Below are 16,438 nucleotides of genomic sequence, written 5' to 3' on the forward strand. Positions count from 1 at the left end.
AGGTCTCCAGATGCATAATCGAGTACACTATCATGTTTTATACACGATTCCAAAGCATGGCGGAATATCTGAGTTTTCTATAAATAACTTAGCTACAATTTGAAGGATTTATTCAATGCCAATGTTAAGTTTAGTTCAATTTCACTGCCTTTTTCTTTTAAATCTGACACTGTCATAGACTTAACTCCTGTAATCAGGAGCCCACGTTTGAAGAGATCTAAAAAGATGGACGACGAAGTTCAAAAACGAACTCTTTACATCGTTTCGATATGAAAGGCACATCGGGTTCTCCAGTTCAATTTCTCTAGTCAAGCAACCATGATTCAGACTTGACGTGACATCGTCTACATCGCACCTTGAGGTCGCATGGGATATAAAACATGTCTAACTTTGGAAAACCATGGACTTTCCACTATATACTTTCCATTTATACTCTTTACTCAATGCACATCTGAAATTGAGACACCAAGGACATGAAAGGAAGCAAGAAGAAACCTTAATCGCCTCTGATTGTATGCATGTTTGTATCAGCATTGCAAATTAGAGTAATTACCAGATATTCGGGTAATTTGAGTATTGGAGGGTGCTTGGGAGGGAAATGCCACTCGAACGGGTAAAATAAGGTAATTGTTAGCAGAAAACACGACACTTAATAATATTTTTCTTTCTATGTTAATACTATGTTTATTTTACTTAATACTATCTATTTAGTTGTTACTCTGTGGCTGTTTGCATACTACTTACTCTTTGATATCTCCTTGCTCGCTCCGATAAGGTTTCGTTTTTCTGTGGTTGATTTTGGTTATGGTTCTAAAATCCCCTCTGGGAACCTGTGAATTGTACCAACAATAAGTTCTTTTTGTCAATAGTTTTCACTTTTCACTGTTAGGGAATTACGTCCATTGTGGAGGTTTAACAGAATTTCTTTACTGCGGATTTCAAAGATCTTCGAATCATAGTTATCTTGTGTAATAATTGTTGTAAGTGATATAATAATTGTCTTACGATAAGAGTAATAATTTTAAGTGTCAAAAAGCATAATGAATTAACCCGAGACAATCTAGGGTTTTGAGATGTGCACCGAAAGGATTAGTCATGTAAAAGAATACAATTTAAGTTAATAGGCCCACGAGATGCTAACTACAGTACCGTAGTTTAGGATTTACCGGGTAGACAGCATAAGTATCTTTTAGATGTGAATTGACTAGGCTAAGTGTAACTTACCACACACATTGTTGGCAGAGTTAACTATGGATCTGGCAGTTAAAATTCCTATAGTGACGGGCACTATTTTGCTAGTTATGCACACCTTCATTCAAACATGTAGAATGTTTATAATTGAAATAAAGTATACACTATTATATATTTTATTTTTCAGTATGAAACAGGAACATTTTTATGCAGTTGGATTTGTACTTAAATTTAGGATTTTGTTTTTTATTATAAGTGAGAAACTAAAATATCAAAAGTTAAGCAAATCCTTAAAAAAATAGAAATAATTTTTTTATTACTTTTCAAAATATGCATAATGTCTTTTAAAAAGGTTCTTTATGCAAAACATAAAAAATCCACATTCCCAAAAATTTGTGAATTGTTTTTAGTAAATAGTAAAATGTTGTGTTTTCCAAAAAATAATATATTCACATTCTAACATTTAAAAATATTGGTACTTTGGGATTATACCGACCACACCCAGACATGAATCGTTATTTGACACTTGCTTCTACTGATTGCTAGATTAGCGTAGAACAATATTTTGTCAATATAAAACAGGAATTGTCTTATCGCAAACCCCTCCCCATCCTCAGACAGAGGTCAAAGTCGAGCGGTCTAGTAGATAACGTGATTGCAGAGTCTCGCCGCCCATTCAGCTGGTGCGTTGCGTCGCTTTGTTGTACTTCCGTGTTTTACCCCTACGTTTCTCCAGACACAAAAATTCAACAAAAACAAACATTACCAAACAAAAACTAAACTCTTTATTGAAAAAAACACCCAACACTTGTTTTTATTCTTGATCACACTCCACCACCCAAAATGCGAGTGCTGCCGAAGCCCTATCAGTAAAATGTCAAATTCTAGAGGGGCTGATCAGAAATATAAATTGAACTGTAATGGAAGGGCAATTATGTACCGTGCAAAAAACTTAAATAATCAGTGATGCCGCGCGGCCTGCCGTAATCGGGATTCTTGAGAAAGATAAGATAATAGCGACAACAATACCAATCACAGTACCTGGAAACGTTTGTAAGTTTATATTTTTGTAATTAAAGAGTTGTTTTTCGTTCTATAATATGTTTGTTTCTATAAATTTATATTTTTGTGTTCTTCACACTGGTGTGGTCGGTATAATCCCAAAGTACCAAAGGTACTTTGGGATTATACCGACCACACTAGTATGAAGAACACAAAAATAGAAATTTATAGAAACAAACATGATAGAACGAAAAAAACAACTCTTCAATTACAAAATTACAAACTTACAAGCATTTCCAGGTATTGTGATCGGTATTGTTGTCGCTGTTATCTTATCTTTCTCGAGAATCCTGATTACGGCAGGCCGCGCGGCATCACGTGATTTGCACGGTACATAATTGCCTTTCCATTACAATTCAATTTATATTTCTGATTAGCCCCTCTAGAATTTGATATTTTACTGATAGGTACTATCTCGAGGGATGTTTTTCTTTCATCGACATCAGCGCGGGCCTTGGCAGCACCTAAGGTGCTGCCAAGGCCCGCGCTGATGGCCGGAGGCACTCGCATTTTGGGTGGCGGAATGTGATCAAGAATAAAAACAAGTTTTTAGTGTTTTTTTAATAAAGAGTTTAGTTTGGTAAATGATTGTTTTTGTTGAATTTTTGTGTTTGGAGAAATGTAGAGGTAAAACACGGAAGTACAACAAAGCGATGCACCAGCTGAACGGGTGGCGAGACTGCAATCACGTTATCTACTAGACGCTCGACTTTGACCTCTGTCTGAGGATGGGGAGGGGTTTGCGATAAGACAATTCCTGTTTTATATTGACGAAATATTGTTCTACGCTAATCTAGTAATCAGTAGAAACGAAATGTGAAATAACGATTCATGTCTGGGTGTGGTCGGTATAATCCCAAAGTACCCAAAATATTTTCTGTATTGGGGTGAAGTATAATAAGTGATCACCAACACAATCGGATTATGATTATCGAATGATTTGAATCATCGATATTCATGACCGACTAAAACCAAATGCCGGAACAACTAATATAATAGATATTTCGAAGAACAATATGGGTTTGCTGGTTTTCAATCTTAGAAATGAATGTATAAATATTAATATCATATAAAAATTATGATATAATATATCATTTATACAATTACAACAAAACATAACATTTATTTACTTTATGTATTTTCAAGGATAAACGTTAAACTTACTGCTTGTGAAACAAAGAAGACATGTATGTCACTGTTCTTGCCGCCATTCTTCTTCTTTTATGGGGCAGCCTATTGCCATGCATTTAAGCCTCAAGGACCTTTTGCGCGCCCCGGAAACACACAATGAGGCCTACTAGTCTATGATTTCAGCAGTTCCACAAACCGCCGAAAACAACCTATAAGATCCTCCTGGGGAAAATCACCACCCTTGTCTAAACTACCAAAGATGGCATACCTCTCCCTTCCTATTGCCATACAGTCAAAGGGTAAGTGTTTGGCAGTTTCATCCTGCTCATCACACGTTCTACAGAGCGGATCCTCCCGAAGGATGCTGATTCTGTGAAGGTGCTTCCTCAGATGACGATGTCCCATGATCAGACCTATAACCCGAGAAGACATTGATCTAATTAGTGAGAGGTCAGACGCCACCCTGGAGGAAGATGATTGTAGTACCATTCTGCTCATTCTCATACCGGGATGCAACCTCCACCTTCTCTCATGTTCAGTGTGAACCCATTTCGAGACAATCCCAAAGGATTCACACCTTGGAATACTGCAGAACAGTTGAGGACCCATCATAATTGACGCTGAGCCCCGGTTGGCCAGGGCATCAGCTCTTTTATTCTCAGGGATCCCCTCATGACCAGGAACCCAACAAACAGTCACATTGTTGGTTCTGCCAAGGGAAGAAACGATTTGATAGCAAGTTTGGATTTGAACACACAAGAGTCCAGCGCCATCAGTGCTGCCTGACTATCCATGAAAATATTGATTGTCTTACTCCTATATCGCAGGTGAAGATTCTCACGAGTACATTCCATAATGGCTGCGACCTCTGCCTTTAAAAACTATAGGATAAGGAAGGGCCCCTAAGGACCACCAGCTCCCTGCATGATCTCACGCCCACAATTCCAGCGCCTGTGTCGCTATTTTTTTCAGAGCCGTCTGTAAACCATTCCAGCTCCGCTGGTGGAAGAGGTTCCCTTCTCTGACTAAATGTCCGTAGGAAATATGCCGTTAGTCAATAATGAAACAAATGATTCTAATTTTGAATTTATTTCCAAACACGATGTTACTTTGAACTAATTTTGAGTGATGTTGAATTGAATTAAATTTCAGGCTTTTAAAATTGTATTATAGTGAAGCTATACTTTTATATGTTAAATAAAGCTATTTGTTTCAGATTACATAAAATAACTAAACTTTATTTAAATAACGTTTGAGCAGCTTAGTACTTCCGATTACTTTAGCTAATCTGAAATGGTATTTTTGTTGGTACTGATGCTGTCAAAAGTACATTCATTAATAAGAAAATAATAGTTTATTTGATTTCAACTGAAATAGTACATGGTTTTTCATTATATTCATAATACCAAATTTAGAATGTTCAAAACAAGTCTTTTCAAGATTGTTTTTGATGCGTTGTGTTTTTACTTTTCTTGCAGCGAAACACTATTTGATTTCCACCTTTAATTCTAGTTTTCATCTTGTCAATAAAAAGCTGGATAATTCGGATTTAAAGAAGTAACGTTATTTTATTTATCTTATAACCATTTAGAACATTGCTAAGTTTTTATAAAAACATTTTGAACCAATATCTGCATATTCTTTGCCATTTTTGTTGTCGTTGTCACTACCTTCTTGTACATAAACGAAATACCGATAGCTGGTTATGATATCACTAGTCTAAATAAAGAGAGCTGGCAATGATTGTGTATGAATATGTATAGGTAGAATGTTGTATTCGATAGTATCGATATTTAAAACCGTTAATAAAACTCATTGTATAATATTAATTGTTCAAGTTCACTTGACTTACTTACTAAGTCACTCATAGTGTTCAATTAATGAAACATAATGAAATGAACGGTAGTAGTAATCTAGGCGTAGGCCTATATATCACGATTTTTATATTACAATTTAGCCTACAGATCTGTGAATGTCACTAAATTATTGCACAATAAATTAATCACAAATAACCATTTTTCACGGTATAGTTTATACATATACAAGCTTAGGATTCAAAAATAAGAGTTTATAATAAACAATAAGTAATGCCGGTGCATCAATATGGAATACACTTCTTTCTTGAAGATATCTATACCACTTAATGGCAAATTTCGCAAGGAAAAGTTTTATGTCATTTGAAACTAGCTCAACAATATTATGAGAAACAACAAAATAGTAGTGACTATAGAAACTAATCTTCTAACATTACAGAAATGTTGCAAACAATGGTTGCGTCGAAGATCTTTCTTCGCAACATATATCAACAAACAGATGTTTTTAGCACATGATCTTGTTGAGAAGATAGGAAAGGAAGTATTAGGGAAGAATAAGTCCCTTTTTTCGTGTTCTCTCTAACTGCGTGACCAGACATGGCAAACCAACGTTTGTATTTCAACTTTATTATTTCTGTGCATACTTATGCATTATTATTCAATATATCAAATTAGTGTATGAGAATCCTGATTAATTTGGTATAATATTTGTCCTATTTAAGTTTTATTTTTGATAGCAAAAGTTTGATTAAATATAGATGATTGCAAAATCGACGAGTAACTAGCCGTTCAACATTGGAGAAACGTTTTTAGTCACTAGTCGTCTAACAAATGGTGTGTTAATCTTTTTGATCCCAGCCAATATTCCCAAATCATCTCCTAAAAATCCTGACATGTGTGGATAAAATAGTTAAAATGCAGCTCTATTTTGCACGTTTTGCATACATTAGTAAACAAGTATTTTTCAACCAATTTTCAAGATCTAATTTTTTTATTCAGCATTAAATGTACTAACTTATAAAGTAATAACATTAATAATAAGTTATTCATATTTAGGATAGACTTTAATGAGCGGCCTACACTTGTTATTCGGTTGTTTTTATTGAATGTATTGATTGTTTCTATAAAATGAATAATTCAATATTACATTTATTTCAGTAGTACAATTTATAGGAATTTTTACTAACTAAATTCACATGATAAACATGTTTAAATAATTTAAAATTAAACATTCTACTTAGAAAAATACGCCTGTTTCCAGCATGTAATTCATATAAAACTTTTTTCCTTAAAGATTCTGGTACAATCACACGGTACACCCACGCTGTCTTACTCCACAGTTAATTAACTCTGTCTTAGGAAATAAGCCTTTAGTACATTGTTTTCACGGTTTACTGGCCAGCCGTGTAAAACAAAGCCTAAGATTTTACTAAGCTCTGGATCTATACTGTTTTTTTTCCTAATATCCTGAAAATTTAAAGGGATTTCATTGTCCTTCAAATATTTAAGGGAAGTACCAACATAATACATCTTATCGGTTGTGTTCTATGGTTGATTGAAGTCCTGTTCATTTAAAGGTAACCTAGATAGGCCATCAGTATGACCATTCGTTTCAGATCCTACATATTCAATGTTAAAATCGTAACCAGATAAAAATAGTATTGCAATCTACTGCATAATCATTTAACCCTTTCTTAGGACCAAAGATGGATAACAATGGTTTGAATGGTTTGTGATCTATTATCAATGTAAATTTCTTACAAAACAAATACTGGTTGAATTTCATAATAGCAAAGACAATCGCTAAGGCTTCCCTATGCTTAGTACTTGAGTTCGGCTGAGGTAAATGACCTCGAAGCAAACAGATGGGTCTCTCAGTACCATCCGCTTCCACTTGGTTAATAACATCACTAATGCCATTATTGCTTCAACTATCTGGTTACAAGCGTAATGGTAACTCTGGATTATAATGTGCTAAAATAGGCGCTGGCTCTCATTTTTTTCTTAATAAATTCAAATACCTGTTTACAAGCAGTGTTCCAAATATATACAGTGTCCTTTTTCAATAGTTTAAACAATGGTACAGTTAAGGTAGACAAGTTTGGTAGAAACTTAGCATTAAAATTTACTAAACCTAAAAAACCATATAGTTTGTTTACATTCTCCGGTTCCGGAGCCTTCAGAATTGCTTCAATTTTACTAGGTGAGGTTTTTAACGCTGCTTTACTAAATACATAACTTAAGGAAAACAAAAAACAGGATAACAAAAAAATCTGACATTTGTTTTTACTGACTGTTAGGCCTTTATTACTTAATTGGTTACATACTTCTTTTAGTCTAGCTAAGAGTTCATCTGGATTTTTCCCTGTTACTAGAATATCATCTAGAAAACACTACTCCTGGGATTCCCATTAATAACTGTTCCACAATCGTTTGGAATATTTCTGGTGCCGAAGAAATTCCATACGGTACTCGGTTGTACATAACTAACCCCTTATGGGTGCTAACTGCACATAACGTCTTTGAGTAGTCATCTAAGCTAATTTGAAGATAAGCTTCAGACAGATCAATTTTAGAACAAGTTACACCTTCCTGTAAAGAATTCAATAAATCATAGATTCTCCACATGTTTTTATCCATTTGTTTTTAGTGATCAACGGATTATCCATAATTGTCGCTAGATTATGACGTAACTAGAGGAGAGAGTCGCATGTGAAGATTAGCCATCTCCAACAATGGTTATGAAACAATGATTGGTAAAAGTAGTAATGTACGCTGTTTTCATCAGGAGTATGGAATTGGTGGAGGCTATTAAGCTGGGGGACAGAGGACTGTCATAGCAAGTTGGTACACTGAATAATGCTTACCAGAAGTTTTTCCAGCTTGAACAATAAGGGTTTAGTTTTGCATCACAGCAATGCCTCTTCTTACACTGCATTGATGTTAGAGGTGATTACTTTGAACACTCCTAACATTTTGTAAGTTAAGCAGAAAAATTCATTTATCTCAAAACTTTCAGAGCGACCTTCGTAAAAATAACTTCTTTGTGGTTGCCTAAAAGTAGATCAACCAGAATAAATATTCATCCCAAATGTATTCTTAATGTTTTATAAATCACCAAAATTTTAGTTTTATCAAAATTAAAGCTTTAATATTTCTGATGAGATAGGCGTAACAAATGTGTAATTTAATACAAATTGCAGTGTCATGGAGGGAGGATCATAGTAAATAAACTCCTACTAAATGTTTATTGGTTTAGTTGAAGGGTTGTGACTGTTCAAAAATGGTAGAAAATGTAATATAATCATATAACAGTGTAATCACATAAAAGTCTGATCAGAGCAAATACTATAATAACTCTCATACATGCACCAACCGCTGACCAACCACTATTAAGTGTATGTTTTAGAGTTAATGAAGTTGACACTAAACATGGTGGTTTTGATTCCTGAGTTTGATTTGTCACAACGCTCTGGTATGATTTGTTCCTAGTTTGCAATTTTATGTTGGTTAGTTATTTACCTGAAAAAGAAATCAGATTGCAGATCTCGAAACATAGTGTTATTGATTTTTTGTATTGCTGAACGATGGAAAATGTCAGAAAAAAATCCTGTTTCTTTCTCTTAGCTGTTAAATCATTTACTTCATTAGCTTTTCCCCCTAAATTAGGAAAAACTCCCTGCTGTTTTAATAATTCATTTGTTATTTAGAGCAATGACTCAGACAAACAAAAGTTTGGCTACCATGTGGACCAATACATAGATAATTAGTGCATATTAATTGTATAATAATGTATAGTTTGGATTTTTTCTTCTTTACTGATAAATTTATACTTCCCTCAAAGTTCATGAACAAGAATGGTCTTGTGCAAGCGGCCCTTTGGTTATGTTTTATTTAGAACTACCACAAGATTGTTTTTATTTTTTGAGAAACTATCACCATTTGACAGAAGCGCTTAGTTGCCTTTTTTCCATTGTTTGATTTTCTAAGTTTAAACGCAGGTGACAAACCAATTATACTGCAAGCAGTATCTACTTACTCTATATTCTATTCAACTGATTCATTTCAACTATTGGGATTCACATCCTCTTTATTTTTGTCATCTGAAAATATGTTTTTAAAACCATTGTAGAGACTGATTTAGCAGAAACAAGTCCTATTTTGGTACCAGAATTGTAGTGTACCTATGGTAGATCATAACATTTTTGACAAAAAATGTGAACATATTTATTTATCTATAAATTTTTAGTGTGATAATTGCAGATTGTATTACTTTTATTACAAATTTCCAATCTGAACAGCTACTGACATTCCTACCTAACGCATTAACCTGAATGAATTCCTTCAAAACTTGTTCATAAAAGCCTTTGTGATTCTCTTTATTGTTATATCTCTTGAACCTATTATAGGACAAATCTATTTATAAGTGATCTTGTCAAAACTGATCTAAACTGTGCCATTGATATGCCTTTGTTTAGCGGACAATGAAAGAATAAGTGAATCCATAATCAAGGGAGATGTTAAGCCCAAACATGTTTAGATGAGTACCTACCAAATTTTGTCTTGATAATGTAATGTGTCGTATAATACATTTCCCTATAGTGGTAACACTGAGCAAATGTTGTGTCGAATTCCAGTTTACTGTTATGTCCAGATTATAACATCTAGACTTTATTTGCATTTATAGTTTGTGTTATTTTGTTGTCATGTTTAAAATGCTAGAAGACAGGTTTTTTATTTTAGTACATATTAACCTACACTGTCATCAATATACCTAACAATAAAAGGTACTAGGGATATCAAAATGGACAATGTCAAAGAGAAATAATTCATTATTAGGAGTGAAAATTAAGTATATAGAGCATTCTAGCTAGAACTGTGTTCTCTACTAATCTCTTCCATGAATTGCTTACTAAAAAAAATTATCATGGGTTAATTGTGTTCTTTAAATACATAACCCATGATTTTATATTCCTTTTTCCAATTTAAAAAGAATTACAACACATGCAATGTATTCTTCGGATATTCAAAAGAAATGATATTGAACGCTAAATATAAAAATAAGGGCCACATTACGTAATCATACTTTTTCTTTCTTCTTTTTTATTATTCTCTCCCAATTCATTTTATTTTATTTTCATTATGGTTATTATTTTGTATTAATTAAAAAATTAACCATAAGACATGACGGTATCTATTATTACCATCTGTAAAACACATTTTTCCACAAATTCTTAGGAGAAGTGAAATTTTGTGGGTTAAATGCATTTTTGCTTTTTGACACTTAATTTTTTTACAGAAGACTGCTGTGATCTGGCAGGGCTGAGTGTTTATTTTATTGTATCAAAATAATATGGAAGGGGACAAAAACCTACCATCACACGTCAGTTACTGGCTAACAGCCTCGTCAAAGAACGATTGTTTCTTTGTCTTGGGATCTGAAGAAAAACAGACTGAAAGGATTGGAGCAGTAAAAATATTTCTGATGGGATACAGTGTGCCTTTACGGAACATGCTTGAAGACAGTGAATTGGCTGAACGGGGAGACATGAGAGTTGTTGATATTGAACCAGGAACATTTAGGATTTTCTTGAAGTGTGTTTATGGTGGAAGTGATGTCATAATACCAATGCTTTCTTTTCAGGAGAGTGTTGACCTATTGTATGTAATGGAAAAGTATCTAGTAGCTGAGTTTATACCTAGAGTTGTATCACATATCATGCTTATACTTCCATTGTGGCTGAAATTTACAATAACCTAAATGAAGTTGAAAGTGAAGATGTAGTAGTTCTTATAACAGGTACGAATGATGTATCAAAAAATGAATCATTGGAAGCTGTTCAAGAAATTTCCAGTCTATTAGAATTTAATAGTAGGCCTACTTGCAATATTATACTTGTAGACTTGCCAAAAAGGCATGACTTAGTGAACTGGTCATGTGTTAACACTGAAGTCAACAATACAAATTTTGCTCTAAAAGAACTGTGTGACAAACATAAAAATGTTACTCTAGTTAAGGCTAGCACGGCAGAGAGAACACTACATACAAGACATGGGTCGCACTTGAATTTAAAAGGGAAAAAGTGGCTGGCTAATAAAATTGTGGAAAGTGTTAGGCGTATGTCAGTAGGCCTGGTTTGTCCCAACCCTAGTGAAACTACTCATTCGGAAAACTCCAGACATTCTGTAAGGAGCCCTCTAAAATAACTTCAATTAATTTCTTACATCAGAATGTACAGTCTTTATCAAATAAAGTTCAGCTGCTTGAACAGATTTTATCTGAGTATGACATAGATTTTCTGTGCATAACAGAACACTGGATGTCGGAAGACGAGTTAAACGAGTACTTACTTATTAATGATAGGCTACTAGTGTCTAATTTTTGTAGAACAACTATTGGTCATGGAGGGACTGCTATTTACTCAAGATACTCTTCTCAACAAGTAAAGGTAAATCAAGCAATTAATAGTTTGTCAGTTGAATTGGACTGTGATCTGTGCTGTGTTGAAGTTGTTGACCTGGACCTAGTGCTGGTTACAGTTTACAGGAGTATGAATGGAGATTTTATTTCTTTTCTCAATACAATGGAAAAAGTACTATCATATATTAATAGACTTGACAAAAAATCTATAATTTGTGGAGATTTTAATCTAAAATTTTTAACTAGTGATAAAGACGCAGACCAGTTTGTGAACCTGTGTCTTACTTATGGCCTACAACTGACCATTCACGAACCTACTCGAGGTAAAAACTGCTTAGATAATTTTTTTACTTCTTTGACCTTACAAAATTGTACTGCTACAGTTATTAACTGTCATGTGAGTGACCATTTGGGACAGCTATTAATTGTTAACAATACTTATAAGGAAAATAGCTCTTATCTTGCTAAAAAAGAACTGTCATATATGGGTCCTAGCTTAAAGACTGTTCCTATTCTAAGTGACTCTAACATCAATGTATTCAGATTTTACCTTGCCAAAGAAAAATGGAGTGATATTTTATTTGCTAAAACTAGTGTAAATGAAATGTTCAATGCTTTTATGCTCACAGTTCGGTATTACTTTAATTTAAGCTTTAATAAACAGGTTAAGATTAAAAGGAAAAATACAGTAAATATTGGTTCTAAGGCTAATGTAGAGTGGTACACTGATGAGCTGTGTGCTAAAAAAGATAGGCTTCACTTACTTTATGAACATTTAAAATCTTCAAAAGGGCATGAGTTTGAAATGTATAATGTATTGTACAAATCTGAAAAAAAAGATTATCGCAAGCAAATTAAACACACAAAAAAACAATATAATTCTAAACTAGTAAAGGAGTCAGGAAATCAGAGCAAAACCCTTTGGCAGATTGTAAATAAAAGTAGGAAAGGTGAAACTAAAACAAAAGACCCAAATATTTTTTCATCAGATGAATATAACAGGTTTTTTATTAACATTGCCAGTAATGTAAAGCCGAAATTAAACAGTGTAGCAGCTAATGGGCTTAAAGCAATGCAGTATGTAAATAATTGCAAGGTACCTGAGCATAAGGTAGGGTTAAGTTTTAGCTATGTAACTGAAAAAATTGTCTTGGATGCAGTTAGTCATTTGTCTAGTAAGTATAGTAAGGACCATTATGGCTTGAGTAACGTTTTACTGAAAAAAATAATAGATTGTATTTTGAATCCTTTGACAAGGCTAATCAATTTATGTTTGGCCCAAGGAATTTTCCCAGATTGTTTAAAAATAAGCAAGGTCATTCCTATATTTAAGAAAGGTAAAAAAGATGACTTGAATAATTATAGGCCTATAACGGTAGTTCCTGTCTTTTCTAAGGTCTTAGAGTTAATCATAGGCAAACAATTAATGGTTTATTTTGAATTGAATAGGCTAATATGTAACAATCAGTTTGGCTATAGAAATGGGTTATCTACCACACATGCCCTTATAAAGCTAGTTGAGGGTATACATGATTGTTTTGAGGGTAAGGACCTTGCTGCGGTCACGTTCTGTGACCTCAGCAAGGCCTTTGATTGTGTTTCACACGATCTTATAGTTTCTAAGCTTGAGTATTTTAGGGTAAAGGGTGTGGCTCTTCAAATCTTTCAATCCTACCTTGAGAACAGAGTACAATATGTACAAGACAGTAATGAATCCTCATGTCTCTTGCCTGTCACGTGCGGTGTTCCGCAGGGATCTGTTTTGGGTCCTTTATTATTTATTATTATGGTTAACGACCTCAGTAGTAATATTCCTGCGGAGATTATTCTCTATGCAGATGACACTACTGTCTTAAATAGGCATGATAGTGAAAGTCTGGCATTAGAAAATGCTAAATATAATCAAACCCTCATTGAGAATTGGTTGGCTGCTAACGAACTAGTGTTAAACAAGGAAAAAACCAAAACTGTACTTTTTTCTCTTAAAGAAAAAAATATGAACTTAGATAGTCCAATGTTCTTGGGATTAACTTTAGACCCAACCCTTAATTGGCACCAACACATATCTGTCCTCAAAAGTAGGCTTAGTAAAAGCATTTACGCTTTAAAAAGGTTAAGTGGTGAGTTGGAAAGGGAAGGCCTAAGGCAGGCCTATTTTGGTTTATTTCATGCCCATATGTCTTATGGTTTAATAGTATGGGGTGGTGCTCCCAAGTCAGAAGATATATTTGTTGCACAAAAAAAAGCTATAAGAGTAATTACTGGTTCCCATAGATTAGCCCATTGTAAACAATTATTTATTGAATTAAGAATATTGACTTTACATTCCCTATACATATTTCAGTGTCTCATGTACTTGAGAGCTAATTTAGACAAGGTACATACAAGAAGCTCCATTCATTCCCACAATACTAGATCTGCAAATTTAATTAATTTACCACAAAATAGGCTATTAAAAAGTGAAAGAAATCCCATAGTTATATCAAGCCGATTAATGAATAAGTTACCCGACACAGTCAAGAATTTAGAAAATGATAAATTTAAAATCTGTATCATAAATTTTTTATTAAAAAATCCGTTTTATAAAGTGGAAGAATTTCTTTCTGAGAGTTGGTCCGAATTGGATTTTAGCCTGACCTGACGCTTTCAAAGAATCTTTTGTCACTTTGTGCTAAACAAATATATGTTTAAGTAAAATAATATCTATTTATTGTAATGTCCAATGTGTTGTTTATTATAATGTTTAAGTTAGGCCTGTTGTAATTTATAAAATGCTATTTTGATTAAAATATTTACTAGTATTGTAATACTATATTGCTGTTATTTATATTATAGGGCCTACTGTAGTCTTAAAATAGTCCATTGGCTTAGGTTATATTTATGTAAACAATGGCTTGTGTGTAGAAATATTAATCTCATAGTTACATGACTTGCCTATGTATTCTATGGAATATCTTGTGGTGAATAAAGATTCTATTCTATTCTATTCTATTCTATTCTATTCATTGACATTTGAAAATATATTTATAGCAATTTCAAATCCAGTTTGTTTCCTGTACAAGAAGTTGGAAGATGCTCTTTTAAAAATACTTGAACGCGATACAGACAATATTTTTTCCTCACCAATGTTCTTACAGCTGGATACCACAGCGTTGCAGCAGATTGTTAAGGCTAAACATCTGAGTACAAGTGAGGTACGCGTTTGGATAGCTGTTGTAAAATGGGGCAAACATGCAGCCAACTCTAAAAATGGCGAGGATGTGAGAAATCACATACTTTCCCATCTCAAGTTTATTCGTTTTTGCACATTTCCATGTACAAAATTTTGCGAAACTGTAATTCCCACAGGTATACTAACTTGTGAGGAAGTTAACGAGATATGCAATTATTTTGGTACAGGTGACGCTCCGGATTTGGAGTACATTTGTAACAACACTAATCCTCGAGTTGAATCTGAAACAAAAATAACTTTTGTTCATGTTGTAAAAGACATAAATAATGCCAATGAAAAATATAGTGTGTCTAAAAAATACCTTTTTCACAACTGTTACTGGTATATCACAGTTCAATCAAATGATAAAATAGATTTAGAAGTTTATATGAATTGTATAGGGATCTCAAGTGATACTTCTTGGGAGGTCCAAGTAGATTGTAATCTTTCTCTGATAAACCAGCAAAGCAAGGGGAATTTGAGTAAATCCTTAAAAACGAAATTTTCTAATATAAATAGTGTTTGGGGATTTTCTTCATTTTATTCTTGGAACAATCTCATAAATGTTTCAAATGGGTTTTTACTAGACAACACTATTATTATAATGGCTCAAGTGAAATTAAATGAATAAGGACAATAATAATTATCATGGTTTATTATGGAACTGTAGTGTTATGTCAACCTGTCATTTTATGTTAACCAGACTTGTAATTTGATTTGTCAAATATATTAGTAATTCATTGTGCTTTCATTAGTATAAGTTGGCTACTGTGTTTAAATGATACCTACATATTATAAAATGGTTGATAATTTCCATTGTAATGTGAAGTAAAGAATTTATGAAAACAAAGAAACTGTGCCTCATTGTCAGCCCATTTGTACTGTCTGGATAAACAGTAAATTTCTCAAGTTGTGTTCATGTTATCAATTTATCTATACTATTATATAAAAATATAATCCTTTCTCTCTCTCCTTTCCTCTCCCTCCCTAACTTTCAGGGCCTTATCTTTAAACTTAAATCTAATATGGATTAAGAGGTTGGATTATCTTTCAGTGACTATCAATTATCTCAGGATTGTTTGGAATCCCATTTAAAAAGAATGTACTCATAATTTCCCAGTTTTTCAAAATCAAATTACGTACGAACCCGCGGGTAACTGCTAGTTCTTTTTAAAGTATTCACAGTTAATATTTTATAAGGAACAAATTGTTTATACATTGTATATGAGCGATAATGAAAATGATTTTTCATTTTGTCATACATTTGTTTATTTACTTTTATTTATTTCCATCAACATAATTTAAAAGATTTTCACCATGAATTGTTACTAATAATAACTGCACATTATACAGTGTGTGGACACAGTTTAAAACCACTCTCCTTGTTAATAAATATACATGCTTTGGGTGGTAGTATCAATGTGTTACTTGATAGTTTGAAAATTTGGATGTTCCCCAAAAATGGGGGATTTTGGACACTACTTGAACGTTTTAGTTGTAAATCTCAAAAACCTCAAGAGCAAAGTGCTCATCAAGGTGGGAAACTATACATGTGAATATTTTGTTAATTCTAAAGATATGTTTGAAAATTGAGCTTTAGCTTGAGCA

At 33.3% G+C, this 16,438-nt stretch overlaps 1 protein-coding gene across 6 annotated transcripts; it reads left to right on the top strand.

The window, feature by feature from the left end:
• The first annotated feature begins 778 nt into the window (after positions 1 to 778).
• LOC124356940 lies at positions 779 to 15,680 on the top strand. Of its 6 annotated transcripts, none has more exons than XM_046808259.1 (3): positions 783 to 980; positions 10,498 to 10,930; positions 14,623 to 15,680. In XM_046808259.1, the coding sequence occupies exons 2-3, from the start codon at positions 10,552 to 10,554 to the stop codon at positions 15,459 to 15,461; spliced, it is 1,218 nt and encodes a 405-aa protein (XP_046664215.1). In that variant the 5' UTR covers positions 783 to 980; positions 10,498 to 10,551; the 3' UTR covers positions 15,462 to 15,680. The 6 variants fall into 6 exon arrangements, with proteins under 6 accessions (XP_046664212.1, XP_046664214.1, XP_046664215.1 ...); XM_046808261.1 differs by having other exon boundaries at positions 10,519 to 10,930; XM_046808260.1 differs by lacking the exon at positions 783 to 980 and adding an exon at positions 4,832 to 8,147.
• The last annotated feature ends 758 nt before the right edge of the window (positions 15,681 to 16,438 follow it).

The sequence above is a fragment of the Homalodisca vitripennis genome, chromosome 3, assembly GCF_021130785.1.
Source record: "Homalodisca vitripennis isolate AUS2020 chromosome 3, UT_GWSS_2.1, whole genome shotgun sequence".
NCBI classification, from domain to species: domain Eukaryota; kingdom Metazoa; phylum Arthropoda; class Insecta; order Hemiptera; family Cicadellidae; genus Homalodisca; species Homalodisca vitripennis.